Source organism: Trichomycterus rosablanca, chromosome 27, assembly GCF_030014385.1.
Source record: "Trichomycterus rosablanca isolate fTriRos1 chromosome 27, fTriRos1.hap1, whole genome shotgun sequence".
Classification (NCBI taxonomy): Eukaryota; Metazoa; Chordata; class Actinopteri; order Siluriformes; family Trichomycteridae; genus Trichomycterus; species Trichomycterus rosablanca.
The window spans coordinates 857,448-874,573 of record NC_086014.1 but is presented as its reverse complement, the minus strand read 5'-3'; the positions used below and the strand labels follow the sequence as shown (position 1 = coordinate 874,573).

Sequence of the window (17,126 nt, the reverse complement as noted above, 5' to 3'; positions counted from 1 at the left end):
TGGCATATTTGGCATTAAACACCAGCATGAGTTTTAAAGACATGTGGGGGTTTCCTATTGGTACTCCAGTTTTCTCCTACCTCCCAAAACATACAGAAGGACTAGATTGACCACTTTGAGGGTTTATTTTTTTAACAAGACCAACCATTTTGTCATAACACAATTACATTAATATTTATGGAGGGGCTGTAGGTGTAGCCACTGCACTACAAATATTAATTTGGGCTTTTCTTTATGTTGTTGTTTAAATGAGGGAGTAAATCGGCAACAATTACATTTTTATTTATCTGCATTTATTGTTGGGAGTCACTACTGACCTTTGAGATATTTGGGGAGAAAACGTTTAAAAACTATTTAATAATAATGAATTTTAAACATGTTGACATAACAGTGGTCATTTAGAGCAATTTGGTGCTTCTTAAGAAGTGATCAACACCTCACTGACCCCCATATTCACCTCAAACTGCTTTCTGTTGTTGGTTTCAACACAAGGAGGTAAAACTAAGTAAACCAAGTACTGATCTGAAGATCCTAAGGGCTCCTCCAGCTTTTGTCATGCAGATAAAGCTTGTGTAGAAGTTGGTGAGATGAGATTTACCTGCCAGCAGTCCAGTGGGCAGCAGAAAGCAGTAAAACAGGCTGCAGATCGCCTGCAGCTCCATCAGAACCTACAGCGGCATCCACACCTCCAACCGGGGTATACACAGGAACCCAAAGATCTTCTAACACTCATAGTGCTAGGGGGTAGAAGTCTGCATGGACATTATTTCATCAACACTGCTGGTCTTCTGGTCCTCAGCTTACATCCTCATTCTTCTGATTTCTGGAAGTTCCACGACTCAACACCAACACCAACACCAACACCTTCACCACCACACCTGTCCGCTCTGCGGGTGTTCGGTAAGGTGTTCAATGAGTTAAACGTGCTGAAAATATCTCCAAAAGTCTCCACAAACTCACAAAATCACAAACCTCTCATAGATGTGACTTTATTGCTGGTGAGTGCGGCGGATCCTCCTCTTCAACTCCATGTAAAAGTGATTCACCAGCACAAAACTCCAACTAACTTTCTTCTGCTCTCCTTCCAAACTGGAGTTAAAGTTGAATCCTAATATTTAAGTCCTAAAACGTATCCAGAATTAATGAGATTCTAGAGACAAAGCTGCTTAGACTCTCCGGAGAAACTGAAATTAGTTTGGAAGTAAATTGAGAGAAACGCAGACTGGTTTGCAAACTCACTCAGCCCCTCAGAACGTGCAGCGTCGCGTGTGAATCGTTTTTCCTGAACGATTCCCATGTGAATCGGTTTTAGGAATCGACTCGTGACATAAATGAATCGAAATCTGTTTTAACCAAATATATACATTCTCATATATAAAACATCAATCAATTGTCTATAAATGATGCTTTTATGTTATTGCATTTATATGCATAACATATTTTATTTAGCAATTTATTTAGTAAAGTATAATTACATTGACAGCATTTAGCAGATGCTTTTATCCAGTGACTTAGAGTACTGTGACAGTATACAGTCTAAGCAATTGAGGGTTAAGGGCCTTGTTCAAGGACCCAACAATAACAACCTGGCAGTGGTGGGGCTTGAACCAGCAACCTTTTGATTACTAATTCAGTACCTTAACCACTAGGCTACAACTGCCTAATTTATTTAGGAGAACATGCAAACTCCACTTGGGGATCGATTCCAGGATCTTCTTGCTGTGAGGCGACAGTGCTACCCACCGAGGCACCATGCCGCCCTAGTAAACCCCCTATAAACACACACAGTATGCTCATTTTTGAAGGGGGGGAGTTTCTGTAGACTTAATCACACAAGTTGTTGGGTTTATTAGGGAATTGCAAAGGCACTGAGGCATCTCGCATGAGTAACATCTAAAGTACTTCACCCAAAATGAGAGGGTTTCAGATGTGGCTTGTGTTCGGAGAACAGGAGTGTGAATAGCAAGCTCTACAAAACTATAAATCATTCTAATTACTGTTATAGAGATATAAAAAAACTACAACATTAAAAGTCTGTTCCCTCTGGGTATCAGGGATCATATTGTTATTTACTGCTTCTATTCTCTCCCTTGCCGTTGTGACTGTTCATCATCCGTGTCTCTATCCGGTTCTATTTCGGTATAAACTGGTTTTCTTTTGCTGTTTACAAGTAGTTTTCTGCACTTTTCAGCAAACTGATCATCTTTTCCACTCTTGTTGGCTTCAAGTTGGGATGCAATTAAGAAAGTGGTTTTAAGCAAAACCACAGCGCCATCTAGCAACACTTCGGGGTTTAACACGTATCAACAAGAGGTAGATCGATCCAGTCCGAGGAAAACGTGCTTACTGGCATCTTTAAAACATTTCTGCTTTTTAACACCTGCTGTATTTATAAAACTACACATGTAAATGTGTTTTCTTTCAGTTTGTTCCATGTCACACAGCATTTTACACTTCTTGAACTCCATTCACCAATCAGTCCTGGAACAAGCAATAAAACCTTAGCAGACATGTTTTGTTCAACAGTATTAAAATTTAACAGATGCAGAAGTGTTCAGGGTATTGTGTGAACATTAAACAGAGAAACTGAACATTAACACTGTTACATGTGTAAAAACTTACAGAACCTGTTTAACACAAACTGTCTGCATCCAAAATCTGCATAAAAACCTCAGGGCTACTGCCTCACATACCAGCTTCAGAAGTCTGCAATAAATTACCCCTGTTTGTGAATTATTACCCTCTGGTCCTGCCTTGTTAACCTGTGGAATTACTTTTACTACATTAAAATTAAGAAAGCTGTGTTTACCTTGACGACCAGACCTTTGGGCAGCCTCGGGACAAACAGCCAAAACAAGCCTGAAAAACAAGTCAAAAGAAATTTAACTACATGATAACTAAATATTAAATTTCTACATTTCTTCTACTGTTCAGTGGGAAAGCGATGAGTTAGTCTAAGTAAAGCAAATCTATATTATATATAGTACATTTGTACAGGATTGTTAACTTCAGAACTCAGTTTACTACAATAAAGGAGTTTGGTCACTAATGGGAGACTAAAGTCATGCAGCCACAGAAGGACAAATGTTTTATAGAAAATTTAAACCCATTAAGGACAAAAAGGCATTTAGACTGAAAAGTAATTCAGACTCATTTTTGAGTAATTTAATGCCTCAAAGTAAATTTATATAAAATAAACTTTACACTGACTGTATACAAAACTAAAAGCATGAAATGGATGAGATTTCTTTATTTACTAAATTTAATTTGTTAAAGCTGATATCATACTATCAACACAATTTAAAATGTTAGAAATAGAAAAATGAACATGCAGTAGGCGAGCAGAAATTGATTACAGTATAACAATGTTCCTCTATTACATTATATACGACCCTTTCTAAAACTGCTTCAGTGCATCTTTACTGTTTTACTACTTCTTTAGAACATTGTAAAACATTATTATTCATTAACCAGTGCAAAGTTCAACCATTTGTTCGTGAAATTAAGAACATAGTAAAAGTGCATTTTTGATTTAAAAAATAGGTAACAGAGAATTTGTAGCATGTTACCCATCTAAATAGCCACACTAAAGCATCATTAAGCTTTTATAATCTGTAGTTTACTTTAATGTGGTTAATTTATATTAACTTAAAAACTAGAATGATTTCAATTATGATTTAAATAAATTTTCTCAATTAAATCCATTTAAAATAAAACCCACAACAGTGTACAACAAGAGGCCTAAATGTTTTCGCCATCCACTGTACTATATTTTTTCTAGCTGCAGTTATTTAATTTGAACAGCAGATGGAGGCAGAGTACAAAGATTTTAATCATTGAATAGTTTTAATACATTTACGATTAATTTGGTCTAGTTTATAAGCTGTTTCTTCCACTGACCTCTATTACTACTACTACTACTACTACTACTACTACTACTACTACTAATAATAATAATAATAATAATAATAATAATAATTGTAGTGGTAAATGTTGTAAAAGCAGCAGTACCATAAAATGTCTTATGTATGATTTGTCAATGTTTTAGATTGTTTAATAAACTTTTCCCTTGGGATTAATGAAGTATCTATCTACAGAAATACACGCAGATAAATGTTATTGTGAATATTATTTTACATGCGCACATGTGTTGTACATTATATTTCCAGCAGGTGGCGCCACAGTGCTGTGATTTTAAACCTTGAACCAGTGAGTCATTTCTCTAAGTGATTCGGTTCGTTAAGGACTCATATGCCGCCTTTTCCTTTGCATGGTACCCTGTGGTACTGTTTTAAAATCTGTGATCCCACATTTTGACCCATAAGTGAACGGGCTTTGAACCAGCAACCTTCCAATAAGTAGTCCAGTACCTCATCCTCTGATCTACCACTGCCTTCAAATACTCACGTTTTTAGCGTTTTATGAAAGAAGACAATTATAATTAACGAGGTTAAATAAAACTTTATTGATGAATGATACAAACGTGTATATATAAATATTGATCATGTAGTAATTGATGACTATGCGTTAGTGAATTAATTAGTAAATTTTACATTAGTAAACAGATAAAAACATGAATATACTGATAAAAGTTCTAAAAATGTTTCTTATTTTATGCAACTGTATTATGCAAATGTTTGCAAACCCCTGGTCCAGTTTAATGTTTTTGTCCATGTGAACATGATTGAACACATTACTGGTAGTGAACAGAATTCTACATTAAGGTTTAAAAAAAAAAAAAAAAACATTAAACGTGGCTTGTGAAAACGTTTTGGCACGTTAAAAAGTTGACGGATTTAATTAAACTTATTTTTAGTTAAAAATCTAACAAAGGTTTACGTCAGGCAGTATAGTACACGAGGGCATGGATCTGACCCAGGGTCAGAACCTGGATGATGCAGGACAAAAAGCTCCTGCTGTACAGCCACAGTGCTGCGTAACAACATCCATTCATTCACTGTGTGTTTTACCACCGCTTTATCCTGGTCAGGGTCACAGTGGGTCTAATTCACTGGTTGAAAGGCAGGAAACACCCCGGACAGGTCGGCAGTCCATCACAGGGCACACACACACACACACACACACACACATATCTAATATCTAGTAGTCCCAATTGGCCTGACTGCATGTCTTCGGATGCGGACACATGGAGAACATGCAAACCTCGCACAGAAAGGACCCCGACCAAGGATTCAAACCCACACCCTTCTTGCTGTAAGCCACATGACGCTCTCAGCCCTATTTTGTAGTACAATAAGGAAAATAATGAAATAAAAAGAAGTAATCTTTAACAGTCTGGGTACTTTTAACAGTCAGAGAATTACAGCACATCAAATGTTCAATTATTTTAACAAATATGAAGGTTTTCTGCTGCACTATAAATATATATTGTTTTATTAAAAAGTTAAAACCAAACTAGTGAATAATAAAAGACACGGCTGCAGTATAAAGTATTCTAAACAAATGTAACACGCTGGATCTCTCACTGTTAGATTATATTGTGTTTACAGCCCTTGTTTTGTTTGGTCGTGTGGCTTAGCGCTACGTTTCAGTGCCGTTCAAGCGTCTACACAGCTACATGGAGATATTACAATTTCAATAATAAAAATAAAATAATAATTCTGAGTACCGGTCTGTAAGAAATCATGAGAAAACATGGTTATTAGCCACAACGTTACACTACCAGCTATTAATCAATTAATGTGTGTATTAGAATATGCAGAACATCAAACACACTCGATTATGGAGACAGACGTTAATGTGATGTTACAAATAACAGTCAGATTCATCACAGGTCATTAAAGGAACCCTCAATTCAGTCTGAACATCGTTTATGTAAGGCACCAAGCTATTAACACTATATACAACTGTGTACATTACTGGAGAATCTTTGGTTTCATTTGTTGAGTTGTTGCTTTTGGGTTGTACACTGTGGGTCGGTCCGAAAATCTCACGACTTCTCTACACAGACCCATTATGGACAAAAGTATTGGGACACCTGACTAAGACGTTCCAAAACCAGGTGCATTTAATGTCATCCACTCTTCTGGGAAGAAGACTTTCCACTTTGTGTATCTGTGGGAATTTGTGCCTTTCATTCAGTCAGCAGAGTCATTAAGGTGAGGCACTGATGGCTCGCAATCCGAGTTGAATTCATCCCAAAAGTGTTGAGCAACTGTTGGGTCCGTGTAGAGCAACAGGAGCTCCTTTGGGCACAACTAGTCAAACCACGTCTTTATAATCCTGCTGAAAGAGAACCAGGGGAAATTCCCCAAACTGTTGCCACATATTTATATAAATCCATAATCACACTTCAGATTCTGATGCCTCTAGATGTGGACTGACTGAACCAGGCCGAACTCACGGTCCGAGTTTATATTTGTAATGAAGTAAACAATTTCGCTACTGGTTAATAGCCAATGTACGTAGCTAAGCGCTAGGCTACAATAGCAATGACTCCATGTGGCGGCCCAAATATTATCGTCTTTAAGAGAAACAGATTGTTTTAGTGTGGGGATTTGTTTCATGACTGGCCTGACGACCAGAATCCACCGAGTCAATCGAAGAACGTCCATCGGAGGTCGACCCACGGCGAGGTCGCACGCCCTACAGTATCGTGTGTGCGAAGGCGTGTCCGTCCTCACCGTTGTGTTTCATTGTGTGAATGGACACCAGTGGAATGGACTGGTTCCGCTGCTCCGTCACCGCCTCGTAGGACGGAAGTTCGTCCAGCGATGAGGGCAAAACAGACACAGAGGCGATCCGCCGCTCTCGAAAGTTCCGCGGCTCAACAGGACGGCGGCAGACGTCGCTCGCTAACAACCAGGAACCGGCGCCGAGCTCCCAACCGTCCAGACAAGGGTGCGAGTAGGGAGGCGGGTCGTCTGTGGGGACGAATATCTGCGTCGCGCCGGGTCCGACACACTCGTCGTAACTATAGAAGAAAAACAAGGTTATTTATGTAAAACAGATGCCCCACTGCACCTTCCTACTGGTATTAAAACATCCTCATTGGTTCCAGTAACACCTCCCAGTTCAAGATATGTACACTATATGGACTAAAGTATTGGGACACCCCTTCTAATTATTGAATTCACATGTTTTAGCCACAACAGTTGCTAACAGGTTTAATAAATCAGTCATATCAAGGAAATTACATGCTTTCAACTTTGCAGCAACAGTTTAGGGAAGACCCTTTCCAGTTCCAGCATGGCTTTATTTAAAAACCAAGAAACTACAGTGTCCTGCACAGAGCTTTGACCTTAGCCCCACTCAACAGCTCTGGAATGAACCAGAACACCAACTGAGGCAAATCAGCGCCCAGCCATATTAATGCTATCATCTTTTGACTGAATGGGCACAAATTCCCATACACAGACATACTTCAATGTGTAAGAATCTTCTCAGAAGAGGTTGTTATTCTCGACCCTTTCACTTTTAAAGCTACATTTACTGGCCCTTTGAAGCATGCACTACTGATCATATCTGCTTCAGTGTGTATGTGTGTGTGTGTGTAGTTGGTGTATAGTATCAGCTTGGCACACTCCGAGTCACTGCAGAGTTCCTCTACAACATGGTGCTTCTGTGCGGGAATGTACACACACCCATGCCCTCTATATGTGTCGTGAGTGTGTGTTTGTGTGTGCGCTTGTGCAGTTGGTATATGGTATTAGGATGGCACAATCCAAGTTACTGCTGTGTTTCTTTACATGTTACTTTAGTGTCATGAGTGCACACACACCCGTGCTCCAGTCTGTATTAGTGTGTGTGTGTGTGTGTGTGTGTGTATTTGGTGTATGGTATCAGCTTGGCACTATCCGAGTCACTGCAGAGTTCCTGTTCAACATGGTGCGTCTGTGTTGAAGTGTACACACACCCATGCCCTCTATATGCGTCGTGAGTGTGTAGTGGGTCACAGATGGCGGAAGGGACCTCTGATTTTAGTATTCACACGCAAGCCAAAAACCTGTGGGTGTCATGAACTGGTGCTTTTACACACACACACACACACACACACACACACACACACACACACACCAGGTGCCCCGGGTGTGTGTACGTTATACAGAGCATGATGGTCTGGACACAAGGTACAAACACACAGCAAAAATCCCATCCAAAAATCTACAGTTCCACATTGAGACCTTGATACAGCATGTAAATTCCCACAGACACACTCCAAAGTCTTGTGAGAAGGCTTCTCAGAGGATCGGCCGTCGCTCTAGCTGACAATATTACTACACAAATAATTTTTTAACGTGACGCCAGACAAGCTCACGGTCAGGTGTCCAAATACTTTTGGCCCTATAGTGTATTTTATGTATATTTTAGGGAACTTCTCCTCAGATTTCAGTCATATTTTAATGCATTTCTCCCAGTTTTCCTCCCGATCTAGTCGTATCCGATTCCCCGATCGTATTTCACCTCCACTCGCACCCCTGAACTCAAGTCCTGAAGTCTAAGTGCACTTCCAAGAACGATTTGATTCCATCAGTCGAAGACTAACACGATTACGCTCCCATCTTCCCTCGTTGATATCGAGTAACTCCGACACGACTGGAGGCTCATGGAGGAAAACACAAAGGGGCGCAGCGGCTGAATCCGAATCAGTTTTTCATTCGGCATTAACACCCTACTGGTACATAATTATCACTGTGGGTTTGGGGTGTGCACGTCTTACACACTGAATAAAATATAAAGCATCACAATAAAAAAAAAACAAGCTAAAATCAGGTTAAAATGAAGGAAAACTATGTGAAGGATGATGGGGTGGATTTCAGATTCTCTCGTTAAGAGCTTTATAGATGCCAGACTTTAGTCATGAAACTTAATATCGTACCATCTATCCCACCTTCTTTTCCTTTTAAGTTTATTTTATTACCTCCGCTGTTTACTGTAGTACCGCTGAACTCCGCCGTGTTTGGGCGGCGGCTGAATTTCCTTAAATAACCTCCCTGTGGAGCGCACTCTATAACACGTTCTCAAACTCAGCCAAGCAATAAATATACATATATACATACACACACGTGTGTGTTATTAAACAGAATTCCAGCTCTGTGGTAACAGTGTAAGAACGATCCTTTCCTGCCTGAGACAAAAGGTCCATTAGGACATGATCCAATAAGTCTAGTGTACAGAATATCCGCTGGCCTGTGCAGAGCCCTGTCTGCAACCCAATTGAACACCTTTGGGATGATACGGAACCTTGACTGCGCTCCAGACCTCACACAGCTGGCTCATGAAAAGAGCTAAAGTTCAATTTTTAAAGCTAAAGCCCAAATCGCTGAGCGCTCGCCCTGAGCTCGCCTGTGGGCGCTTGCTTGCCGTGGTTTTGCCATGGCAGTACAGTGTACTTTACCAGTTCGTATCTACAGATCAGATAGAAAAAACAATATGACCACTTACTGAGGCGGCGCATCTGGATAAACGAAGCCGTCGGTGTAGAAATCGAAGTCGAACGCAGGAGAGAATTCATCAATACACTCCGACCTCAGTTCACCTATCGACCCTCCAAGTGACAAACCTGCAGACAGAAAACTCAAATATTAAAACCGAGCGGTCAGCAATCCAGTCAGAACGTGCTTTAGTCATCGGTGATGTCTCCAAAACACATGAGGTCTGCTACCTGACGGGCTGAGGCGTCTCCCTCCGTGTACCGAAAACGCTTAAACTGTCCCTGACGAGCCCCAATTTACAAATAAATGACACTTGTGCACCTTTATACAGATTAAACATCAATAAGAATTTATTTATATTTGAAAGAAACTCTGTTGGTTGCTCCACATTGATTTGTTCGCCACGTTTGTAGTTTTTTGTGAGAAAAGTCGTGCCGCACTGAATGCTGGGATTGATCTTCAGTGCTGAGGAGGCGTCGGACGCTCCCTCGTTATTCAGTCAGATCATCACTCAGAATTAAGAACCTCAGTAGGAGCATTTTAATGGATCTAAGAATTTAGACACGCCCTCTTCTCGGGAGTGTAAAAGTCTTTATTGAGCTTACTTTGTGCTCAGGGGCACAGTCCTTCCCTAAACTGTTGCTGCCAACTTGAAAGCATATAATTTCCTTTGTATGATTGATTTATTACACCTGTTAATAATTCAATAATTTGAAGGGGCGTCCCAATACTTTCGGGACACAGCAAACAAATACGTGTCTAATTTCACTGACCGTCGAAGTTCAGGTGAGAGCTTTTCTTCTTCCTCATGCTGCCCACGATGATGACGATTAAGGAGAGGAGGAGCACGAGACCGATCACGATGCCCGCCACCACCAACGGAGAGGCAAACACACACATCGTCATAATAATATGTAGAGCTGCTCTGCTTTCAGCTCACTGCGTACACACACACACACACACACACAAAATGACAAATTAATTATATTAACATTTAACCACTGACTTACAACCGTCAGCTATGAGTTTATTGAATTTGGAAAAATGGGCGTCCCTAGTGCCAGTCGAGCTCATACAGTGGAAGGAAACACGTCCAATAAACTGCAGCTACAGTCATACAAATATTCATTCATTTAGTGTCTGTTTTACCACCGCTTTTATCTGATTCAGGGTCGCGGTGGGTACAATTCACCCTGGACAGGTCGCCGGTCCAAAGGCGATCACACTTACACATACCTGTGTGAGGAAACTACAAACTCCCCACAGAAAGGACCCGGACCAAACGATCCAAGTTGTCTGTGCGCTGATATGTTGCGTAAAAACAAAGAGGAAAAAGTAAAGAATCTGGGTGGGTCACGGTCTGTTCTTGGTATCGTTGGTATTTCGGTTTGGTGGGACAATAAGGTCACAAATACTGTAAAGCTTGTTTTCATTATATTTCGACTATATTCTCAAAATCTTCATCAGTGGTGCTAATACGTCATCGTACCTTTTTAGCCTACTTCATTATTGACTTTATTAAAGACCTTCCAGACATGGTAAACGGCCCCCATTGCTCTCGAATCATCTGATTAAGTGTGGATTGACAGGTAATAAACCAATGGCAAGTATATCCACTTAAAAATCAATAAAATCTACGAGACTAAGTGTACAAAAGGTCAAAGTGTCTAAATTATTTTTAAATCCACTGCATATATTTTAAGGTTCATTGAATTAATTATAGCCACTGCAAAAACCTAGATTTTTTTAAATGACTATAATTTCTCATTAAAGAAAACACATTTCAGTGCAAAATGAATAGAAATTATGTAATAATAATGAATTAATATTAATAAGGTGTGATTAAATTAATACATTATTCAGAGCTGATGAAATTGATGGTAATTCATAAGATGTGCGACAGAAATGAGAAATATTTGGGTCACACCAGCCGCAGAAAGAATTTCTTCCCTCTCTATTAATAAAAAAGCCACAGGGGGAAAAGGGAGTCTGATTAAGTTCCTCGTTCTCATTATTCAGCCTGACGACACCGCTGATAGAGTCTGATAGTGAATCTTAATAACAACCATCAGATCAGATCAGATCAGAGTCCTGAAGTAAATAGATCCTTACCCTCAGTTAAAAACAATGAAGTTAAAACACATAGAAGTATATTCTATACATTATTCTTGATTTACAACAAAAACGTAAGGTAATAAAATAACTAACTTACTGTTTTGGAGGCGCTGAGAGCAAAAATAAATGTAAGGACGAGTCTGCTGTGACACAACTGCACTGACCTGCGCTTGAATACCACTGAAGACCTTTGGGATGAATTGGAACTTAAGTTCTAAGCCAAACCCTTTAATCCACAAACCCGACCTGACCACAGAAGTCTATTAGGTTCACAAACCACTGATTTTTATCTCACAAAGGCTCTCAAACGGCCACAAGTTCCTACAGACACTGTCTCAAATCTTGTGGAAATCTCTGCTTGTTATACATTGCATACTGCATCTTTTTTATTATTATTATTATTATTATTATTATTATTATTATTGGAGGTGGGAATGGAGCGGCATACAAGGACATATTAAAAGAAAATATAATCCTATCTGTCTAAAAATCTTTATCTGTCAAAACAACGACCCCGAACATAAAGCCAGAACAACTAAAAGTGGTTTCTAAAAAAACAGGGTGAATATACGTACATGCTTGGCCAATTTTCTGAATTAAAACAAAAAAGGAACCCTTGGATTTTGGGGGTCACAAAGAATTTTAGTTATTAATTCAGTTAGTAATTTTAATTATTTCTTCTCATGTCTGAAACTGGCTAGAACAGTGCTGATGATATTGATAATGTATTATGAACTTATTTATTATGTAAACAAATATACATTTTTAAGTAAAAGCCGTAAAATATTGTGTATGAATGTGAAGTGGATGTATGAAGTGTAGATGAAATAACAAAAACAGAGGATGAAGTGGATGAAAACTCGTTCCCGTCACTGTAATAAACTCACAGGCTGCAGATTTAACAGCTCTGACAGTAAATCCTCATAAAAATAATTCATAAATGGTTTTTGCAGAGAGATCAGACAGATACAGTTACTGATAGTCGTCGTTTTTAGAATAGTGAAAGTAAAGCTTTTTCTGTGAGTGTATGAATATGAAATGCATTAGGATTTACTGAAGTGGAGCGGCTGCAGTTGTAAATTATGTAACCGGTGGTCCTCGAGAGAAGTGAACCGCAGAATTGGCCATTTCCTGTTGCAATCGATGGTAAAATGGATTCAGTCCTGATCGATATAACTCTAATAACAATAACACAGCCTGCTTCACTGTGTAAGAGGCCGGACAAAAGATGGAACTGCATTTTGGAAGTGCAGCAAATGACACGTTTCTACAGATTCAGTGGAGAAAATCGCAGGACTTCCCTTTCATTAGATCATAAATCAACCCAGTCAGGTGGTAAACAGAGGTGATACTATGAGCTACAAGTTTTAGGTCTGTGTGGCTGTACAAACTGATAAATTTTGGCTACACCAAAATAAAGTTGACTAGCCATAGTTTAGCCATACCCAAGGCTAACTGGTGCAGACACTGGCAATAGAATGGATGGCACTGAAGAGCTCAGGGACCTTCACTATGACATTGTCACAGGATGCCACCTTTCCAAACGATCGGGTTGTTGGTCAAATTGCTCACAATCACATTTAAATGTGGGTTGTAAGTTGATTACTATGGTATTTCTGGTGGTTGCTAGAAGGTTTCTAAGGTATTTTAGGTGCTGCTGAGTGGTTGCTGTAGTATGTTAGGTGGTTGAGAGGATGCTTTTGGGTGCTTGCTATGGTAGCGTGTTCCTAAGGGGTTACTGCTCTATTTGAGGTGGTTGCTAAAATGTTCCAAGCTGGTAACTTTAGTGTTTCCGGTTGTCGTTCTGGTCATTCCTATGTGGTCGCTAGTGTGTTACTAGGTGTTTGCTATGGTATTTGAGGTACCATCGACCGGTCAGGCATTTACACAGACATGGGGGGCAGCCTACTTGTCAGTGCCCTCTTAATGCCAATATGCCAATTCTAATTGCACTTAATTCTTTATTTTAAGGAAGCAAGGGAATAATTCTTTGAGTTTGGCCTGACAACTAGACATTATTATGACCCAGTGACTAGTACATTTTAAAATATGTACTTTTACTCTTTATCCAGGCTCACAAGTGTCTGTTTATTCACCAAGATCTTTTTCTCCTCTCTTTATTCACCCGCTTCCTTCCTCTGGCAGGCACCGTGACATTTCAGGTGAGAGATATGGATGAATTATAAATGATACGTGAAAAAAGGATCCAGCAGAGAAGTGAGAGAATATTCAGGCATCATTAATAAGATAAACGCCAACCTGGCTGGACTTGGCATTAGCTAATTAGAGGGCTGAAGGCCTGGACAGCAGTGAGATAAGTGCAGACTGCTGAAATTAAATATCCATCTAATTATTAGAAAGCCTGCAGATGAGGGATTACCTAGTGCTCTACATAAAGTAAAAACCATTTTCAGGTTTTACCATCACTTTCTCCTGGTCAGGGTTGCGAGTGGTCCGGTTTTCTCTGAATCACTGGGTGCAGTGCAGTTAAACACTCTGGACGGGGCACCAATCCATCACGGGGCTTCAGCTATCGGCCATCTCACCCCCTCAGACATAGCATCTGCATGTACCGCCCGACTGGCTGATAGCACAGCTGGGGATTCAAACCCTGGGATTCTGACTAGAGGGAATGGGGTTCTAGTGTGTACCCTTGGGGGTTAAATATTGCAGCACAACACAGTTTATTCTGTTTAACTTGGTCTGGTTGCTTTAAACGAGTTCATTGAAAGGTCAGGCGGCATTAGCAGTTTACGTAAACACACACCGTGGCCAGAGGGAACACTTGTCCTTTACCAAAGTGCCTGAATATTAGATTTTAGAGCAGGAAACATATATAATGTGTCCGACACACACACACACACACACACACACACAGACACACACAGACACACACAGACACACACACACACACACACACACACACACACACACACACACACACACAGCTGCTCCTCACGTAATAAAGCATCACACACATCACACACCAGGTTGCTCCTAACAGTTTTTGGGTAGTGACAGCAAACCCGATTACCTGAGAACATGCCAAACCTCAGACAGACATTAACTAAAGGCAAACACCTGATAACACACTATACAGGCAAAAGTATTTGGACACCAAAAAACAAATGCTATTAAAACTGAGTTTACAGCTTGAACGACAGTCGCTCTTCTGATCAGACTTCTCAAAAGATTTTGGAGTATGTCTGTGGGCGAAGGGTGGGCGCTGATGTCAGTCAAGAAAGCATCAGTTGATGTTCCGGTTTATTTCAAAGCTGTTCAGTGGGGCTGAGGACAGGGCTCTGTACAGGAGCTTTTCTTCATGCATGGAGCAGTTATGCTCGAAAAGGAAAGTGCCTTCCCTAAACTGTTGCTAAAAAGTTGGAAGCATAGAATTTTCTTTATATGGTTGATTGTTAGCAACTGTTGAGGCTGAAACACATGAATTCAATAATTCATTCATAAATTGTAGGGGTGTCCCAATATTTTTGTCCATAAAGTGTATGCAGACACAATTTTATCAATCTGGGCTTGTGACCTGCACTAAGAGTGCACCGGTACGTGTCCCTACAATGACTTTATTCATGTACCTCCACACATTTTCTGTATTGGTGAACCCAGCCTGGGATCCGAACCCCCACAGCTCAGGCAGTGCTGTTACCAGCAGCGTACCTCTTACCACCACATACATCATATATAGATATGAAAACAAGCAGAGTGGCTTTCTTACCTGAACAGGTGAGTTTCAGCTCTTTCCTCCATCTTGAAGTTCCTCTTAAAAACACTTTCTCATCTGCAGGGAGAGAGTCGGTTCAGTTCTACTGTACACAGGGAAGGAACATTTCCCTTTAAACATATTTAACACATTTCCTGATGTAAATATTGTGAGAGTGTAAAACATTTTAAATGACTAAATAACAGCTTCAGCTCTAGTGCTGCCTCATCATTGTGTGTCAGAATCTGAGAGCTTAAGATGTCAGCTTCGGTGGGCTAATGCGAACACAGAAATTTACTGGGTCCAGATGTCCGATGTAAAACTAACTTTACTGCATTGTCCGGTTCCCCAGTTTAATCCTGTTTTTCCAGCTTTATTCTTACCGGTATCTCGTTCCCAGTTTCCAGGATTCCCACGTTACAGGTGCTTGCAGTCACTGCTCTCATCCAGCATCATTAAAAGACTTTCAGTTTGATTTGTGAGATGTGAATAAGTGTACCAGCTTCAGGACCACCCAGACCCAGCTGTAATAAACACGATCTTCTGTGCTCAGTACCCCTGTGTGCGTTCGGAGAGGTGCAGGACCATCACTCCATCCGGCCCATCAGCCACGATGGTCTGAAATATACAACAGAACCAGTTAGAGATGCAGCATCAATGTGCTGGTGAGTCCTGCTACAAGTAAAACACAGAGATGCTGAGCTGTGTGAGGTACCGGCTTCAATTCACTCACAATGTAAATCCAGTCAGAATTCAGGTCCGAGATCCCATCCGTTTATTCAGAACAAACAGAACCAGGGTCGATAATTCAGACAGAGAGGAGAGGAGAGGGCAGGGGAGGAGAGGAGAGGACTGGAGCTCCCTCCCTCCATCATCTCTCTCTGTTTTCTCTCTCACTCAGTAGCCTAGATGGATTAATGCATGTTGAGTTTGTGGTTTCTGCTGCAATGATGCCAAGATGACAAAAAAAAAAGATGATAAAACCCATTATATATAGCTTATTATTAATTTTATACTAATTGCCCATGTGCATATTTAAATAAATATTATCCAGGCGAACCACAATCATGAAGGTCAAATTGAATGGAAACACAAATGAAATTTTATTGTGCTTCATCATACAGAATGAACATTGTCCTAATAGACTGATAAGATACCAGGTGGAGGTGTTATAAGGCGTTATAGCTGAAGGTATTAATGACCCCTGCATGACTCCTTGTTACACCATTAAGGTATAAACCAGGATATAATTATACATAAATACTAAACCTGGAGTTAGACGGTGCTATACAGTGTATAATTGTGAACGCTGTGGATTATTTGAAGAAATGACAGCCCAAAATAATTTCCATTAGATGATCATACCTAACAGTTACAGGCCTAATCCTGAATTTCAAAAACAATCATTAGCAACTATAGCTCTAACTCCTGAATAAAAGCGTACATTAAATACAATCTAATGTCACCTAAAAAACTGATTACATACAACAAATAGAATTTTAAATCTTAACAAGTAATTAATAAATAAATTATACTGTTTACGTGACAAAGGCAACACAGTGCATCTTAATCTCTCTATACAAAATGTAATAAAATCCTCCACAAGGACACATTCGCGTTCGAGTTTATTTTATTATTATTTTTGGCTAGGGTTTGACCCAGTGTTCGAAAACTACCCACTGTAGTTCATATAAGATTAATTGTTATCCAATAAATCTGCTTTTATGAGTGTTTACCAACTAAAATCTGGCAACCCTACGACGTACTTATGTTTTAGACACACAAAACTCAGCTTTTTATTGTTAATATTAAATAATGTCTACATTTGGTCTCTGATTTATCTCGTTTGTTGAATAAATTTGATTTGAACGTTTCTCTGTGGAAGATCATTAGCTGGATAA

At 39.9% G+C, this 17,126-nt stretch overlaps 2 protein-coding genes across 3 annotated transcripts in view; both read right to left on the bottom strand.

The window, feature by feature from the left end:
* Positions 1–1,163, bottom strand: part of piezo1 (piezo type mechanosensitive ion channel component 1 (Er blood group)) — a 60,934-nt gene extending 59,771 nt beyond the window's left edge. Inside the window, exons 1-2 of one of the 2 annotated variants that reach the window (XM_062989881.1) lie at positions 973–1,156; positions 599–887 (exon numbers count right to left, since the gene is read on the bottom strand). In XM_062989881.1, the coding sequence (XP_062845951.1) occupies positions 599–662 (64 nt within the window). In that variant the 5' untranslated portion in view covers positions 663–887; positions 973–1,156. Of the gene's footprint in view, positions 1–598 lie in introns of both variants that reach the window. The other variant, XM_062989882.1, reaches the window with a different exon arrangement.
* On the bottom strand, positions 867–15,272 carry bean1 (brain expressed, associated with NEDD4, 1). Its single transcript, XM_062989247.1, has 6 exons — positions 15,241–15,272; positions 10,169–10,320; positions 9,406–9,523; positions 6,645–6,934; positions 2,810–2,859; positions 867–887 (listed from the first exon to the last, which is right to left on the bottom strand). The coding sequence occupies exons 1-6, from the start codon at positions 15,270–15,272 to the stop codon at positions 867–869; spliced, it is 663 nt and encodes a 220-aa protein (XP_062845317.1).
* Positions 15,273–17,126: the final 1,854 nt, after the last annotated feature.

Excerpts from the sequence above, each read along its gene's own strand:
- bean1 (XM_062989247.1), bottom strand. The coding sequence starts at position 15,272 with ATGGAGGAAAGAGCTGAAACTCACCTGTTCAG. Across the intron at positions 2,860-6,644 it reads TCACACAATGAAACACAACG|GCTTGTTTTGGCTGTTTGTC; the intron begins GTGAGGACGGAC and ends CTTGTTTTTCAG. Across the intron at positions 888-2,809 it reads CCAAAGGTCTGGTCGTCAAG|AGCGGACAGGTGTGGTGGTG; the intron begins GTAAACACAGCT and ends GAACACCCGCAG.